The 17,486-nt window shown below is 43.3% G+C and overlaps 2 protein-coding genes across 2 annotated transcripts; both read right to left on the reverse strand.

Annotated features, from left to right (window-relative positions):
• Positions 1–210: 210 nt before the first annotated feature.
• Positions 211–4,588, reverse strand: fam185a (family with sequence similarity 185 member A). The gene is made up of 8 exons (XM_035157432.2): positions 4,062–4,588; positions 3,866–3,975; positions 3,421–3,513; positions 2,765–2,903; positions 1,364–1,405; positions 1,172–1,267; positions 952–1,086; positions 211–542 (listed from the first exon to the last, which is right to left on the reverse strand). The coding sequence occupies exons 1-8, from the start codon at positions 4,477–4,479 to the stop codon at positions 430–432; spliced, it is 1,146 nt and encodes a 381-aa protein (XP_035013323.1). The 5' UTR covers positions 4,480–4,588; the 3' UTR covers positions 211–429.
• Positions 4,589–6,050: 1,462 nt separating this feature from the next.
• On the reverse strand, positions 6,051–12,590 carry LOC118109936 (mucin-5AC-like). The gene is made up of 2 exons (XM_035157415.2): positions 9,037–12,590; positions 6,051–7,150 (listed from the first exon to the last, which is right to left on the reverse strand). Exons 1-2 carry the CDS (start codon positions 12,584–12,586, stop codon positions 6,450–6,452), a joined length of 4,251 nt encoding a protein of 1,416 aa, XP_035013306.1. The 5' UTR covers positions 12,587–12,590; the 3' UTR covers positions 6,051–6,449.
• Positions 12,591–17,486: the final 4,896 nt, after the last annotated feature.

A 17,486-nucleotide genomic window follows, 5' to 3' on the forward strand; every position in this document is an offset into this window, starting at 1 on the left:
ATTCTGGGACATAGATGATGCTCCACTGAGACGAAGCTCATTATAGTTGAAAAGTTCAGATCCTGTGCAGTTCATCAGTTCAGTTCAATTCAGGCTCTAACCTGAGGCTCTTTTGGGATGTGCAAAGAGGATTGTGGAAAATATGTTTAAAGATATAAATATTCATTGTTAAGATGAACATTTTCATCAATAATATTCAGAACAAACCAGTTGTAAGTTACACAGTTTACTCCCCGCCCTCAGTATGTTATGATACAGTATGTACAGTGATTTTAACCCATAGAGAACATTCGTTAAATACTATGGACATCATTTCCTCATCGACAGCACAGTATATCCTGAGCAGAGAGTAGAATGCGTCATTGAGGTAAAGGTCTCTGTCTGTAAGTGTGAAGCTTCGATGCAGGAAAGAATCCTGTCAGTCATATCTCAGCTCCCCAGCTTCAACGACTCAAACCAGCTCTGTGTCTTCAGAGTGACAGATCCTCGGTCCGCCCGAGCTTTCACCCACCGGTCTGCTGGAGACGCTCCATTCAGATAACCTGAGAGGATGTGATGGAAACAGAAAGGTATTTGTTTAGGGTTTAGTTAATTACCCCTGTTTGTTTTGCAGCAGGATTACGTAAAAAACTATTGGACGGATTTCCATGAAACTTAGTGAAAGGATGAAACCTGGGCCAAAAAAAACCCCATTAAATTTTCAGATCCAGTTTGTGTTTTGTTTTTTTGCGAGTTTTCACAATTTTCCTGAATTTTGGGTATTTTCCTACATTTTTGTGAAATATTAATATAGAAATCTTGATTAAAAACACACTTATAGGACTGATATCTATGAGTGTGTGCAATTTGGTGCAGCTTGAATTTAAGGAGCCTGTTGTTGCATTGGCAGAGATCCTCGGTCTTTCATGAACAATCAAATAAAGCGTGATCTAATTAAAAGTAATGGTTTACCAGTAACTGTGGTTTGGCCTTGAGCTGAGTTGTTCTCTGCTCCATCCAGAAAAACATCTGGGCCGATTTCCAGCGCCACTCCACAGAGCTCCACCCCGGCTTTCAGCGAGGATGGCACACGGACACACACCGCTCCTGCGTACGAAGGATGAATGAGAATACAACTCGAAAGGTCGCTATGGTTCATCAAATGAATATTCTCCTCGCACCGTGTGTTTACCTTCCTCACTGTGGAGTTCAGCACTGCCGCCATCTCCCACATAGACATCAATGCCTCCGCTGTGAGAGGAAACTTCCAGGAAACTATTCGAACCATCTGCGAAAGCAAAGCAAGCCTCACGTGTTTCGTTTTTCAGCAGCCACTGATAGAAACCATACGCGAGTCATTGTGTAATCAGTCAGCTTACAGTACCTATGACTGTATCTCCTGACACGTTCTTCACGGAGGCGTCACCTTTGAATCAAAGGCAGCACAAGGTCAGGATTAACTCAAATAACAAGCTGTCAGATAATTTAAAGTTAACTGTAGGTAAACAGAGACGTAAAGATTGTGGAATATTAGAGACACAGCATATACTCCAAAGTATCATAAACCGGAATTACTGAAGTTACGGGATAATTGTTTCCATGGATTCTGTGATGTGAGGCTCAATGGTGTCAGGAACAGATTAAAATTCTACGAGGATGACACACTCATCATTCTTCTCATGTCATGGAGCTGTCTTTCTTATTAGATCACCTCTTCCTGCAATGGGTTTACAGCCACCTCCAAAACAAGCAAGTACAGAATACATGGATAATTGTGAGCACATTGCAGTTAAACGGACGTTGTTGGGTCATAGCCCAGAATTCCTCGCGTTCCACAGTCCTGCTTTACCGACCAAGTTAACACAAGCCAGATGTGTCACACGACGCCACATGAACACTGTGGTCCCAGATGTCACATGTTACTACAACAGCTACAGGATATTTTATTTTATGTTCTTACCAACTGTTTTAATCATTTTATTGTGTTTTACTTTTCTTTTTTAAATATGTATTCAAATATTTGTGCTCTAATGTTGTCTAATGCTGTGTGATCTTCAAATTGCTTTGAATTGTTTCCCATTGTTTGCACCTAGTAAAGCAACTTTAACTTTGTTTTAAAAGGGGCTAAATAAATGAAACTATTATTAATATTATTATAATTATTACTATTAGTGGCAAATGGCTGTAGCTGAAGTTGTAGAGAGGATCCTCCTCCTCCTCCTCATGTCAAAGTGTTCTTGAAAAAATGCTCCCCCCCACCAAAAATGATTTGTTTTATTGGAGACCAGTTGACATTTTCACATGATATATTTCTTTCACATTTTTAAGGGAAACGCGACTTTTAGGACTCTGTGATAGATAAACATATTCGTAAGGTCTTTTTTTTTTGCTAAGTTCAGTATGTAAAATCTTAAAATTCTAAGTATCTCCAATTATTTTATGACGCTTCCTCCCAACATGAAAACAAACCCTCATATTTGGTATGATCATAGCTTAAAGGGTTATTCTAAGAAAGTGGACATCTTGCTATTAGAAGGGCTTAATGACATGGTTTCCTGTTTATACCTTCAAGTCAGGCTCCCAGGCCCAGTTTCTGAATATCTGTTAATTTTGGTTCTTCCTCGACCTCTTGTTTCCATGGACTCTATTATTGACCCTTAACCCACTTCTTTGTTTGTTTGTTTTGTTCTAATCTATGTTTTACTTTGTTGTATGTATTCATCAATTTTTGGAAAAATACACAATATACTTTATGGATGAGAGGCGGATGCTACTGCTGGCTCACCATGCACGTGCCCCAGCTGTACTCTGCCTGAGCACGAGGAGATGCAGCTGGACTCGGCGTAGATGGCTTTGACCTTCAGAGGCCCGTGTTCTGTTGAGACATTCATCCGGGTGCCCTGGAGCTTCTTGACATCCACAGCCTGCGAACACATGCGACCCATCACTGCACGAGGCCACAGGCAGCTGATGTAGTTAGACATAAAGCTAAACACATGAGGACAAATGAGTGTGGTGTCCTTCATGCTGGAGCGAGACCTTCCATGATGCCGGCAGTGACACTATCGGAGAGCTGTGTCTTCATTTTTTTTTTTAAAACAAGGTAACAGAAAATGCAGTTTACAGTTTAAAATAAATGGAGGAAAATCTGTCTGTTGATTTTCTCAGGAACAGCTTTTTCAATAACTTCACAATTGTCACTGCTCTTCTTTGGGTCCTTAGTAATACACCCAGAAAGTTTGATGTCCATCGGATGAGCTATTGTTAAGAACATTGTAGGATGGAGACACACACACACACAAACAGACACGCACACACAGACAGACATGCCTGCAGTCATAGTTGGACAGTTATGGATTGTGTGTTCAGGTTGCTGCTGCCCCCTAATGTCAGCTGAGTGCGAGTCCAACAAGTACCAAGGAAAAACACACTCCTACTTACACTGTCTCCACGCGTGCTGATGTCCACGTTGCCGTGGATGGTGCCCACACCTGTGACATGTCCCCCACTGGACTGCACCTCCACCTGATGACTCTGAGAGACAACAAACAGCAGTGAGACGAGCAGCGAGAAGTCACCGGACCCCAGCATCAAACTGATATTGTTAACAGCCCACGCTGATTAAAAGTATTTTCAAACTGAAATATTTAATCCACACATTTAAAACTGAACCTTTTCATATGTCAATAGCGCTTCTACTGTATTGACTGGAAATGTATGTTTTAATGTCTTTTGAACAGATGACTAATTTGAAAGCAGCATTAAGTGTCTCATAACTGCTGATATTAGCCTTTAAAGGCCAAAATGAGGGCTACACCACATCAGGGCCTCTTCTATGTATCTTTTGCAGTATCATCATTAGTTTAAGTTTCATGCCACCACCCACCTTGACAGATTCCAGCAAACAGTTTCCTCTCTCTGTTTGCACCTGGCAGATGTCACACTCCATTTTCCTCACACTCACGTTGCCTCGTCCTTCAGTAGTAATGAACAGATCTGACACACACACACATGATATTATTGGAGGATGATCAACGACAGGTTTCATATGTTCCTCCATTGACCCATCACCTCACACTCACTGCTTTTAATGGGAGCAGCCACCTCTATGGACACGCTGCTGTTCACCTTCTCTGCACAGATGAGCAGCTCTCGGCTCCGGTCATCGTACCGCACGTGTAGGTGATCCAGACCGACCTCCTGCTCGCCGTCCGCCGCGTGGACCGCGACGAAGGCCCGGTCGGCCTCCGGGAAGGTGTGCGGGTCCAGCGGGCGGACGGAGATGCTGCAGGAGAGCCGAGCCCGCACCGAGATGAAGGGGCTGACGGTCAGATCCCACCGCCTCACGGGCTGCTGCGCCCCCTGGTGTGCGGGACACCCGGCGGGGACAGAGGTGGAGAAGGACCGCGAGGTGTGTAGAGGACACCGGGGGAGAGTGAGGGACCAGCGGCGGAGAAGTACCACACCTCCCCGCTGAGCTGCTGAGCTCCAGAACATCATGGTCCCCGAGGGATGAACCAGCTCATCCACACTTTACACTGTCACAGGTTAATGTCAACACACAGGGAGCCGCCATTCAGGCAACATGGTCCCCAGCATCACATGACACCAGACTTCCTGTTGGAGCTCTTCACGATAAAAGCGACATTTACAATTTTAACAAACAAGCAAATGATCCAGCAGCTTGTTATGTTCAGTGCTGGTATCCGTGAATAATCTAAACATAAATAGATAAATACATGAAAAGAATAAACAGCCACTGCTGATATTTAAAGTAGATTTAAAGAAATGTTAAAAGTGGAATTTGTTGTTCATACAAACACAATATGTTTTTTTTTCGTGGTATATCAATAACTTTCATACGATGTTTATGTAATTGTTTGTAAACATGTTTGCAAAGTTAATTTAGAAGTAAGTGGCATGTAAACACATACATAATGAGCAGAACCCCACTGTAAGCCCATTATTAGCCCTTATTAACACATCAGTTGATATCATTTTTTATGCTATACATATTTTACATGCCTCTTTTTTTATATAATTCAAATGTATATTATTTGTAATAATTCTCTTTTGGTTTGAGCAACTGTAACCAAAGCATATCTGATTGTGATTTTATTTTGAAGGCAAATTAATTAACTTCTGGTCTGGCTCAGTCTCACACTTCTCACTTGACAGACCGGATGTACAATCTTGTGTAAACACAGCCCCACCCCCTTCTGGTTTTGTCCAATCAGGATGCATTTCTAAGCAACTCGTCCTCACGCAAAGGCTCTATGGAAATGGAGGCCGAGTTTCTACAATTTATATCTGACCTGAAGAATCTGTGGTTGCTTTTTTAATAATGTTAACTTAAAGGGTTAGTTCACCCAAAAACGAAAATTCCCTCAGTATCTACTCACCACTTTGCTGATGGAGGTGGTGGGTGAAGTGTTAGAGTCCACAAAACACTTTTGGAGTTTCAGGGGTAAACAGTGTTGCAGCCAAATCCAATACAATTGAATTTAATGTTGACCGCTTCTTCAAACGCATTAAAAACAAAAGAATAAAAATATAAAATTCCTCCAAACTGCTCCTGTGGTGTCGTCCAAGTGTCCGCAAGCCCCGACATTCAAATTTGACTCGAAACGCCGTGATTTACACCACGTTTTAGCCTTAATGTCCTAAAGAGCCCAGAGGAGAATAACAGCCGATATTTAGACTAAAATCCCTTGTGTGAATAACCTCTTTACGTATGAAGAAGTGGTCGCCATTTACTTCAATTGCATTGGATCTTGCTGCAACGCAGTTTACCCCTGAAACTCCAAAAGTGTTTTGTGGACTCAAACACTTCACCCACCCCTCCAACGGCATAGTGGTGAGTAGATAATGAGTGAATTTTCATTTTTTGGGTGAACTATCCCTTTAAACTGACCCTGTTTTAAGCAGGAAGTCTACATATCTGTTTACACACAGTGGGGAGCGTGTCTGTGATCTTTCTTTCTTTCCTCCATGTTCATATACTGTTATCTGCGTGTTATTCAATGCACCGGTGGTTTTATACTGTAGTCACCAGACCACACACAAGTAAATGCGATTAATTCATGTCATCTCTTTTTATTCGTCTTCACAAAACAAACTTAATTATAAAACATCTCAAACAGCTTCAGTCAACCATCCACTGGACTTCCAGTATTGTAATAATAAAAATATCAGTCTCTTTGGCTTCATACCCGTCAGATTCACACAATCGTCATAGAAAAATAAGAGGATCTCTCTCTCGTCGTTGAACAAATCTCTCTCAAGTTATTTTACATTTTCTTTAAAAAAAAAAACACACTATGTACTTGTGATTATAACCTTTGTAAATATATACATCCCCGTTTCATTCCCCACCAGGCGGCAGTGTTGTGTTGATAGTGCACTTTAACAGTGAGGAGAGTGTGATGAGTTTTATGAATAGTATTATTATATATGATATAAACGCAGAGTCATGGGGTGAAGCCTTTGGGTCTGATCATCATCCGGACACTTTTAAAGGACCTCCTGTCACTGGAGGGGTAATACTCTGTGGAGATGTTGGCCCATGTGCCCCAGAAGATCCCGTCCCGGACTCCCCGGTACTTCCCCACATAGTACCTCCCGTTCAGGTTGGCAGCCATGCAGGCGTCGAACCACCAGCCGGAGCTGTAGTAGGCCCCGCAGTTCCCGGACGGGTATCGGTCGTTGTCCCGGTCCGGGGTGGTGAACGGCCGCTGGTTGTGGTCGTAGCTCTTACTGAAGCAGAGCGCGTCCCCCGCGGTGCCGGAGTAACCTCCCACCGTCAGCCGGTAGCGCAGCCGCTCGCTGGCCACCCTGAACTGCGCGTACTCCGCGTACTCCCTCACCCCGTCGAAGTCCTCCAGCTCCACCCGCAGCACCATGTCCCTCTCCCGGGTCAGCAGGTGGATCATGGTGTTGCCCAGCCAGAACTCCCCCCCGCGCAGCTGCCCGAAGCCGGAGCGGTACTCGGCCCAGGTGCGGTTGAAGCTGACGCTGCCGTCGAGCCTGCGCTGCAGGAGGGTCCATCCTCCGCCCTCCAGCTCCATGTCGCAGAGGACCGAGAAGCTCCGGCTGCGGATGTCAGGGGTCACCAGGTACACCCCGCTGCGGGTCTCCCCTCTGAGCAGCTGGTCCGAGCAGTCCCTCCTCACTGCACAGGAGGAAGGTTGGAAGTGAGAATAATAATAAAACCTTTCTCTCTTAAAACAATTCAAAAACAAATCCTTCTTCTTGCTTTAGGCCTCTGCAGGTGAAGACATGTTGGCTGAGGTCACACGAGTTCAACAGGTCAGAGCAGAAACTACTTCATCATAGTTCAGTGTTTCTGAAGAATGGAAACTCTGCCCCCATTATAGTGAGATACATCACAGTAATGACTACACCTCTGAATAATGACTCAATATTTCAAAAATAATAACTCAATGTCTCCAAATAATAACTCAATGTCTCAAAATAACGACTTAATATCTTGAAATACTGACTTAAAATCTAATTATAAGGACTTAATCTCTCAAAATAATGACCTAATATCTCAAAATATCAACTTAGTATCTCAAAATAAGGACTTGATATCTCAAAACAACGACATAATATCTAATTTTAAAACTCATAATTTTGATTTAGCATTCATCTTTGTCTTCTTACACTGGCAGAAATGGGCTTCTGTTCTAAGGCCTCCACAGTGGATCCCCCCCCCCCACTTCACTCTCTTAAATAGTGAGAATTTACTTTGTATTGTAATTCACCATTATCAGTATTTGTATCCAATAATTGGCATTGTTTACTCATTGCTGATATCTTTACCTCTAAACCTAATTCATTTTCACATTTTCTGTTAAACTCATTTTCTTTCACTTTTAAACAATAAGCAATCTTTCCTCTGCCTCCTTTTTCCGGGCTGTGAGTAGATTATTGACCAGATACCACAGAGGATATATTGAAAATAAGTGTCAGTGATAGAATAAGAAACACATAAACTGAGTGTTCAATATTTTTATGTTTTGATGTATGAAGTGTGTAAAGAATGAGGGGACCAGATGTGATAATCCCCCTGATCTACACCTGTGTCTGCATGAAGCCTGAACTCATTTGAAGCCAACTGCATCACTGGCTGTTCCCCACGCAGCTCTGCAGGATGTTTGTAACACGTCAGCCTGTGAAATGCTTGTGGTTTTATCCCTTATCACCACGCACATTGTGCACACATATGCAAATTCCTCCTCTGACAAATAGCCTTGATGTATGGCACAAAGATGATCTCACAAACCATATAGTTATACTATCCTCTTTTATATGAGGATCATTAGGACTTGCCATATGGGTCTCGTAATAAAATCCTGTAAGGTCGGCTAATACCAATTTACTTTTTTAACAAGAGAGACAATAATAAGGCACTGAAATAATAATGTACAACAGTTCCTCAGCAGTTCTCTATATATTTATCTCCGCCAATGAGTTTTTGTTTTCATCTGCATTTGTTTGTTAGTTTGTTTGTCTGTTTGCAAGATTACACAAAAAACTGCCCGACAGATTGTTGCAAAACTTGGGGGAACCTGATGTGGTGTGAGTAGGAAAGAAATTATTCCATTTTTGTGTGGATCTGGATCAGGGGGTGGATCCAGGAATTCTTTTTCACTTTTTTTTAAGGGGCCTGATGTTTATGAACGTGCGTAAATTGGCGCAGATAAAAATCCAGATGTGAATTTAAATATGGTTTCCTCAGGGGACTGTTGGGCCCTGGTGGAGGTATGAACTGGACTGACTGCCATTGTAGTTTTTTATGTAATGTTTCAAGAAGACAGGAGACGTTAGGGATATAATTTGTAAATATTAAAGTATTTCATTGTGAAATTGTTTATGTCTTCTCCCTATAGATTTCGAGCTAAAGTGTATTGATTTGCTTTTGTGAGCGAATATAAATAAAGCATGATTACAATGTTGTGCATGGTGTTGCAAACCTGTGTGATCTGCTGCCATGTCTGTTCGGCACACAGATCGAACAAACGTGTTGTGACAGTTTGAAATAATATCTCTTGCCTTTAGATGATGTCCACGTTGGTAGTTTGTGGTCCGACCTGCTGCCTCCCTGGTTGTCCTCAGGAAGCTCTTTTGGACGCATGATACTGGGGAGAACCGGCACCTGGTTGATTTTTACACGCAGCTCTCGTGCACTCGGAGTGGACAACTCAGCCGCCGGGGACTCGGGGCCAGAGGTGACAGGGGTTGTTGACCTGAAGTCAGGGCTAAGTGTGGAGGTAGTGTGGGCTCGGGGGGAAGGAACTGGAGTGGTGATTTTGTCTGGATGTGGATTTTGTCTGGGAGCCATTTCCTCCACATGGTGACGTATCGTGGTTTGTGAGCTGGAGTCAGCGTTAGAATCGGGATTTGGCCTTGTGGATCCTGGACTGGTGCTAGCGATAACACTCGGGAGGATCCTGTGGATGATTTTGTTTGGTCTTGTTGTCATTGGGATCGATGAGGGCTGTCCGGCTGTTTGTGGCCTCAGATCAGACGTAACCCTGCTGTCTGGGCTCACGGTGAAGCCTTGGAGGAGAGCGTGAAGCAGAGGAGAGGGTCCAGGCGCGCGGCTGTCGGAGGTCATTGGACCCGGAGTGATATTTTTTTTTGTGCTGTGGCTGAACTCTGTGTCTGCCGGGGAACGAGTCGCCTCAGCAGTCTGTTTTATAGCACCAGATGTAGGTGGCACGTGAATTTGAGAATTTTGGATGCCATCTGCAGTCGTCCCGCTGATGTGGGGATCTGAATCTGTTTTGGTCTTTGGGCTCGACTTTAGTCGCACTGCTGGTTTTGTCCTTTGAACAGATGTTGCTCCTGGCATCAGTGTGGGCCCGGGTGTAGTGGGAGGCCTTAGTTTGGATGTTTTGTTGGACTCTGTTTCAGGGATTTCATCAGGTACAGATTCTGGTTTAAGATCAGGCAGTTGGCCAGGTACAGGTTTTTTAGGCCTCTGATTTGTTTGAGGTACTTGGCCAAGTTTAGGCTTCACACTGGGTTTAATCTTTTTGCCAAGTTCTGGACGTTTTTGGTAAGGTTTCGGGATCCGGCCAGGTTTAGGGTTTTGTTTAATCACAGGGGTTTTCGTGCTGGGTTTAGGCTTTTTATCAGAAGATATACGATCATGTGAAATGTTTTGTCCAGGTGTTGAGTCTCGGTGAGATTTAGACTCAGGAGACAGATTTTCATCAGATTTTCTCATTAGTTCTGTCACAGACTCTTGCTCAGGTTCTGCGGCCTTGAGCTTAATTGTTTCTGCTTTTTCAGATTCAGGCGTGAGATGTTGGTTTGATTTAGAGGTGAAGTCAGATTCAGCTTTTTCGTTACTTTTTGGCTTTTTCTCCGGTTTCTGCTTTGACTCAGGTTTGTCTGCTTTAAGAGGACGATTTGGCTTTTTCTCTGGTTTCGAGTTCAGTCGCTCAGTCAGAGGATCTTTGTCAGAACCAGTTGCATTTATCGATACAAGTCTCTGATGGGATGTAGGTCTCTGGACAGGAGGTACAGACTTGAGATGAGATTTTGGTTCTCGAGCATCTAACTTGTTTTTATCCGTTGTGAGGTCTTGATCATGTTTAGGCCCTGGATTGTTTTTCACATGTTGAAGTGGAGCTCTCTGGTCTGTTTTTTTAATTATGACTCTTTGAGGATCTTTGCCAGGTTTGGGTTTCTGCTCGGCTGTGGGTTTTTGGAGCGAAGGCTTCTGCTTTTGGATGTTCTTAATTTTTTTGTCGGGTGAAGGTGCTCCATCAAGTTTATGGTCATTCTTAGGATTTTTTAGCTTACGGTCGGCTTCAGGCTTAATTCCTGGTTTATGCTTTTCACCAGGCTTTGGTCGAGGTTTCACTCCAGTGTTTGAGCTGGCGTTCTTCTTTACTGTCCACTGGCTGCGGTCTTCCACTCCTGTAGTTGTAGTTGTGTATAAATTCTGATAGGGAGTTGAGGTGGTTGTAGCTGCCACGGTTGAGATAGATCGATCCTGGAAACCTGCCGCAGGTCTCGGACTAGTTGTTGATGTGAACCTTGTAGTGCTGCTGGTTATCTGTTGTCCGGGGACGCCCAGTGTGCTTATTGTTGTTGTTGTTGGCGTACTTGTGGCCCTAACATCTGCCTCTGCATCAGGGCGTGGGTGCTCAGAGATGCTGGTCACATCACCGTCTGTGCTCTGGGTTGTAATTCTGTGAGCAGCTGTCGTCATGGCTTGATTGTCGTCTTGGATCAAACGTGAACTGGACAGAAGACGAGGAGGAGGAGATGACGTCAAGGTTGTGGCTTTGTTTGAGTCCACGGAGTCATGTGTTGGACTAATGGGAGCTAATGGAGTCTGGCTGACTGAAACAAAGTCTGTCCCTTCACTCGTTCTGTTGGACGTTAAATCTTCGTCGCTGTCTCTCTGTAAAGTCCCGACCATTTCTTCTCCCTCGGGTTTGATCTCTGTGCCCATCTCCCCGTCCTCCCCCTCCTCCTCCCCCTCTTTTATAGTCCTCTGTGTTGCTGCACGCCCAATGATTTCAGTCTGTTTTGCTTTCTCGTTATTTTGCTCCACTCTTAGACCCCTTTCCATTTTCTTTTTCCTGTCCTGCAAATGTTGCTCTCGCTCCTTATTTGTATGCTCATCGTGGTCCTCAGACATCTTTATTCCATCACTGCCCCTGTTTTCCTCAGTTTGGGTCTTTTTATCTGTTTCCTTTGTTTCATCTCGCCCCAAGTGTTTGTCACTTTCTTCAGTTTTCTCCTTGTGTTTGTTATCACTAGTCGTCTTTCTTTCTTTCCCACTCTGCAGCTTATCCACTTGATCTCCCTTTAAATCACCCTTTTTGTCTTTCGCTGTACCTTTTTCAGTCTCCTTATTTCTCTCTCTCGTCATGTCCACTTTTCTTGCCTCTCCACCAGAAGTTGGCACCTTTTGCTGCCCCAGTTTGTCCGTTACCTTTCCCCCCTCTGTTTGAGTTTTTCCATCTTTTAATGCCACTTCTAATAAGGTTTCTGTTTTCTCATTTTCTTTTACGACCACTTCACTTCTCTCTCCCTCTGCTTTCCATTTCTCTCTCCCTCTCTCTTCTAAAACTGTTCTTACTTCTGAGTCGGTGTCACCATCTACCTCCATCATCATTTCCACTTTAACCACATCTGTTCCAAACTCCTCTCTTAAATCTTTTCTGTCATTCGCCCACTTCCTCTCATCCTCCTGTTTATCTGTTCCTTCATTTGTCGCCACATGCTCTCCTTCTCTTTGCGTTCCACACACTCTCTCAGTTTGTCTTACTGTACAATCAGCGCACATCTTCCTCAGTTGATCCACATTGTCCTTCAGCTTCTGCAGATCCTTCATGATCTTCTCCAGCTCTCTGAGCTGCTTTGGCAGATGAACAGTCAGTGGTGGCAGAGTGAAGAGGTAGGGGCATGTGTCCTCCTCCTGCCCCGGTCCGCACGGCCCCTCAAGCTCAAGAGTTGCAGCGCAGGGCCCCAAACCCCTATCTCCCAGGAGGTCTCCTTCACCAGAGGCCCCTGTGGTCCGGGAGAGGCTCGACAGGGCCAGCAGGGTCCCATAGACACAGAGCGCTGTTAACCTCATCACGTCCCGGGAGTAAAGACTAAAGGGAGAGGAGGGAGAGAGCGTAAAAAAGATCCACCTCAGTTTGTGAGGCACAGTGACAGTGAGAGGAGGGGGCGAGGTGGGAGGGAGAAGAGGAGGGAGGCAGAACTGATGGAGCTGTTCAGTGGAACGCAAATCCCTGAGACACGAGGAGTGAGACGCCCCGAGAGTAACACAGGTGAGAGTGATGGTATCTCTGAGATAATGGATGAGAGGTGTGACACACGGGGGCAGATATGAGGCAGAGTTTGTCATAACAGCTAAATCAATCATGAGAAAGCACAATGGTGAAAACATTACAAAGTATATGCCTTATTCTCCTTCTATTATTACCTTTATTGAATTTAAGGGGGCTGTTGGGCCTGGGTAAAGGTACGCACACTACTAAAGGCCATTCTAGTTCGTTTATGTGATTGTTTGTCAGCAGGGTTACGCAAAACAACTGGACAGATTTCCTTGGAATTTGTTGCAAGGATGGGAAATGGGCCCGGAAAGAACCCATAAAATTTGAGTGCACATCCAGGAATTTTTTATCAATTTGTTTAACATCGTGGGTTTTTTCCCCCCAAAGATTAATTCATGGATCTATCAGAATTAAACGTGGTTCTATAAGGGGACTGTAAAAGCTTGGTGGATGAATATGCTCTCAGAGTTATTCTAGTTCCATTTCAATTCATCCTCATTCTAATCACATCATTTAATGAAGACCATTTGTAATACATACTCCCTTCATGATGTAATGATAAGTATATTATGAATATGCATGTGTGCCACAGTTGCCTTGGCAGGCGCTCCTCTGGCTTCCTGTCAGTGGTCTATAAACATGTGAAGGACAGATGCGACAGGTCAAACTATGCATTTCATACAAAGTACTGGCCAGAGCCAAGAGTTTGTTCCTCAGATTTGTAAGAACATATTTCATTTTAATGTAAGCTGTGTGGTTCAGTTCAGCTTCTGAGTTAATAGAAACCAGGAATGTCAGATTTATCGGTGAAGGCTGTTTGATTCTCATGTTGTTCCACGGGAGAGACACTTCTCATGTACTATTGACTCTGTTCAGACAGTGCTTATCCTTGAATCATGTAGAAAGTGGAGAGAATCAGTGAGGCAATCTGTGTGGGTAGAAGCCAAACTCACTGTGTACAGACAGTAAGGTCTATGAAGGTTTTAGCTTAGTCATTCTAAGCTAAAAGCCCCAATCTTGGAAGTCTGCATATTCACAAATCAAACCAAATGAGGCATCTGCTTAGCGGGGAGTTTATATGATGAGGCTTCAGTTTATCATATCCAGGATGTAAATGTCAGTCCCACCACGGGATATGAGAGATGAGTGATAGAATGTCATGTCTGTGTTTCATTTTTCAGACATTGGTGCACTTTTGATGCGTGTGAGGCCACTTCAATTGTCCTATTATGCCTCTGTCCTAACCATAGCCATTGGCCAGAGGCATTATGTTTTCGAGTTGTCTGTCCCTCCGTACGTCCATTTATCTCCTTCTTGTGAACATGATAGCTCAAGAGTGCCTCGAGGGAATTTTCTTCAAATTTAGTACAAGTGGTCACTTGGATTCACAGATGAACTGATTAGATGACGGAGGTCAAAGGTGATCGGTCAAGGTCACAGTGACCTCATGTTCTCGTGAACGTGAAATATCAGGAACACCCATAGGGACGTTGGACTCGAGGATGACCCGATTAGAGTTTGAAGGTCAGAGGTCAAGGTCACTGTGACGAAAACACGCTTGCCTCGTTGACACATTATTTTAAGAACGCCTAAAAATAATCCTTTCAAATTTGGCACCAATGCTCACTTAGACCCACAGATAAAGTGATTACATTTGGGTGGTCAAAGGTCCTGTGGCCTCATAAAACATGTTTTTTTGGCCTCTTGAACATGATCTATGAAGTCTGCCTTAAGGGAAACGTGACCCCCGTGTCTCCGTCTGTTTCACTGGACATTTGCTCTGACTGCACGAAGCTGGAGAGATTTCTCAGCTGTCCTTTAATAATGACAAAGGAAATCAGTTGTTTAGTGAGAGGACTGTGGGAAACTTCACATATGAAATGAAAAACGAGTCAAAGTGGAAGAGAAAAGGCTCAGGATGGAGAAACAAGAGCTTAACAACTCTGAATGCCACCATAAATTCAAGTTTGAATTTCAGTCCAGTTTTTCACTTTAGATTTTTATTTTTTAATACATTACAACTAAAGCCTGGTGGACTACACTCAGCCCTTGTAGTGAATGAATAGACATAATAGTAGCACTCTATCCAAGCCTATATTTTGACATTTCAAGTTGGACCCTTCCTCCATGCTAATGCACCCATGAGCTCATCTGAAATTTGACGACAGGATGAAAGCCAGGACTAAAGAATCCTTTCACCTTCTGCAGGCCTTTCAATACTACAACACTTACAATGGGAAATAGTGTGAGAGAAATGTTTACACTCTCAAGAGGGCTCTGTCAGAACACTGTACCATATTGATTTACTATCATCATCCACATCTTTAACAGCGCAGCCAAATCTCAGACGGTCGCTGCTCAGCCACAGTGAGTTATCCTTGTGCCTGAAGAATGAAAATGATTCGAGGTTAGAATATGGATGATAAAGGGCAACAGGGTTTGTTCATTTGATATTAGCCAATCTAAATAAATCCTGTGACTCAGCTGCAGAGTACACTCAGGAGCTCTTTTTATTCCCTATAATACCCTCTCTCCTGGCTTTACCCATTTATGGACAGCAGGGGGGTTTTTTCTCCCCATGGTGCCCTCTTGGGATACAGTGTTTTGAATTCCCCCAGTGTACTGACTTGGCCCGCTCTCTGTCCTGGATCGTGTAAACACTGTGCTTTTTTTCCACACAGACTAGAATAAACTTCTGACCATCAGTCTAGTTTAGCTGCCTGCGCTTCCTGGCAGGACGCTTCATCTCCATCCACTTTGGGCAGAGGAGCCACTGTCGTCGCTCACGTCTGTTATGTGCATAAGTGTCCCATTTCCAACTCAGTGAACCCAGCGACTGTCGTCACGGTGCAGCGCCAGCCTTTTGTAAAACCACACTCAATCTGCCCGCCTGAAGGTTTCAAACCTACCTGGGGAATGTTTTTCTGCTGACTCACTGTTTGCCTTCTGAGAACAAATAAACATATTATTTTTGGCAAATCAAATGATACAACACCTGCATTAATCCTGTGGATCAGTGCGTATCTGTTTAAAATTAAAGCAGCATTCCTACTCTTTATTGTGTCTATCATACAGACCCACACACACGCATATTAATATTCACTTTAAATCTCCATTGCCAACTCCTTAATTCTGCTGTAACTGATACATTCCTTCTCCATGTGTGAGAAAGTATTTCATTGGTCGATTGACCGATAGTGATTCATAAAAATGAAACAACTAAGTGTCACTCACATCTGGGCTGGATTTCCTACAGCTCGCCAACAATAGATAACGTCAGGTCAATTTGTCTGTTCCAAAAGCCTGGACGTCATTAAGACGTGGCTTGAAATTAATATATTAGAATCCTTGTCTCAATGAAAAGCAGGCGTAACGTGGGAACAGGTTATCTGCTGCCGACACCTTCTGCTCAAAGGGATTGAACCCCGGGGTGAAAGGGGACGTTTGTGAGACGCTGGCATGCAGGAGAAATAAACTGGTATCTTTCCACAATGGACGAAAAACAATTTTACAGTTATTATAAAATGTGTATAAATTAAAAGTTGCCGTGAAGTTATTTGGTTTTCTGTCACGTCATCATCCCGATGTTCATTATGGTTGGATCTGCTGCATAACCAGCTGTGGTTAATCATGTATAATACACAGTGAAGAGTGGATGTGGGTGCACAGAAAGATGGGACCTCCCAGTGTGTTGACATTTCCTTCGGTCTCTACCAACTTTACTATACGAGGAGACTACAGGCTGGGGATGGTACTACATTATTCACAATACTAAAGGTCTGTGTGGTGAAGGAATGTATTCAGATTCTTTAATAGGTAAAAGTAACTACATTACACTGGGGTGACTGTGGCTCGGGAGGTAGAGAGGGTTGGGCGCTTACCAGAATGCCGGTGGTTTGATCCCCTGTGCGTCAATTCTGCAATTTAGTCTTGAACTAAATATTCTGCCTTTTTCACAAGTTTGGCAAAAATAAAAAAAAATCTACAAAAAAGTTCCTGAAGCACAAATATTTTGATTATATGTATGATGTAAATTATTTTATTATTTTATGTAATACTGATTCACTGATGAATAAGAAGTGTGATTTTGACTGAATGATTTTATAATGTTAGATTAATTTTGAACAATTTATTATATGTATTAGATCCTCTACAAACTAGTTAAAGAAACGTGACGAGTGAGTAGAAGCCACAATATTTCCCCCTGAACTCAAGTGGAATAGAATAATTAAGTGGTTTTTAAAAAAGTGCACTATAACGTCAATTTTTCTATTTGATTACAGCACTTGAGTGAATGTATTTTCCACCAGGGCTAAAGGATTATTCACTTTGGGCCACCTGATGTGCCGGGAACCAAAATAATCTTTGTTATCCTCTGAACTGTGTCTTCTTCTCTATAGCAACTGTTTTGGTGTCTTTGCTCAGTGTAACATTTGCCCAATAAACTATTTGGGTCAAAATAAATAAACAAGTCTCATTTTAGCATAAGCCAATGTCAGCACTGATGAACACTGTGTACACATTAAGACTTGGACTTCAGAGGCTGCAGATTTGTGGAGCAGAGAAGCAGTTAAATGGAAGAGGACAGAGAGATTTGACAGAACAGACAGAGAAATATGACTTTCCACATTCTTATAGGATTTGTTTGAATTTTCTGTCATGACAACATGTTCATTCTCATCCAAGTATCTAAGT

Source organism: Hippoglossus stenolepis, chromosome 5, assembly GCF_022539355.2.
Source record: "Hippoglossus stenolepis isolate QCI-W04-F060 chromosome 5, HSTE1.2, whole genome shotgun sequence".
Taxonomy (NCBI): domain Eukaryota; kingdom Metazoa; phylum Chordata; class Actinopteri; order Pleuronectiformes; family Pleuronectidae; genus Hippoglossus; species Hippoglossus stenolepis.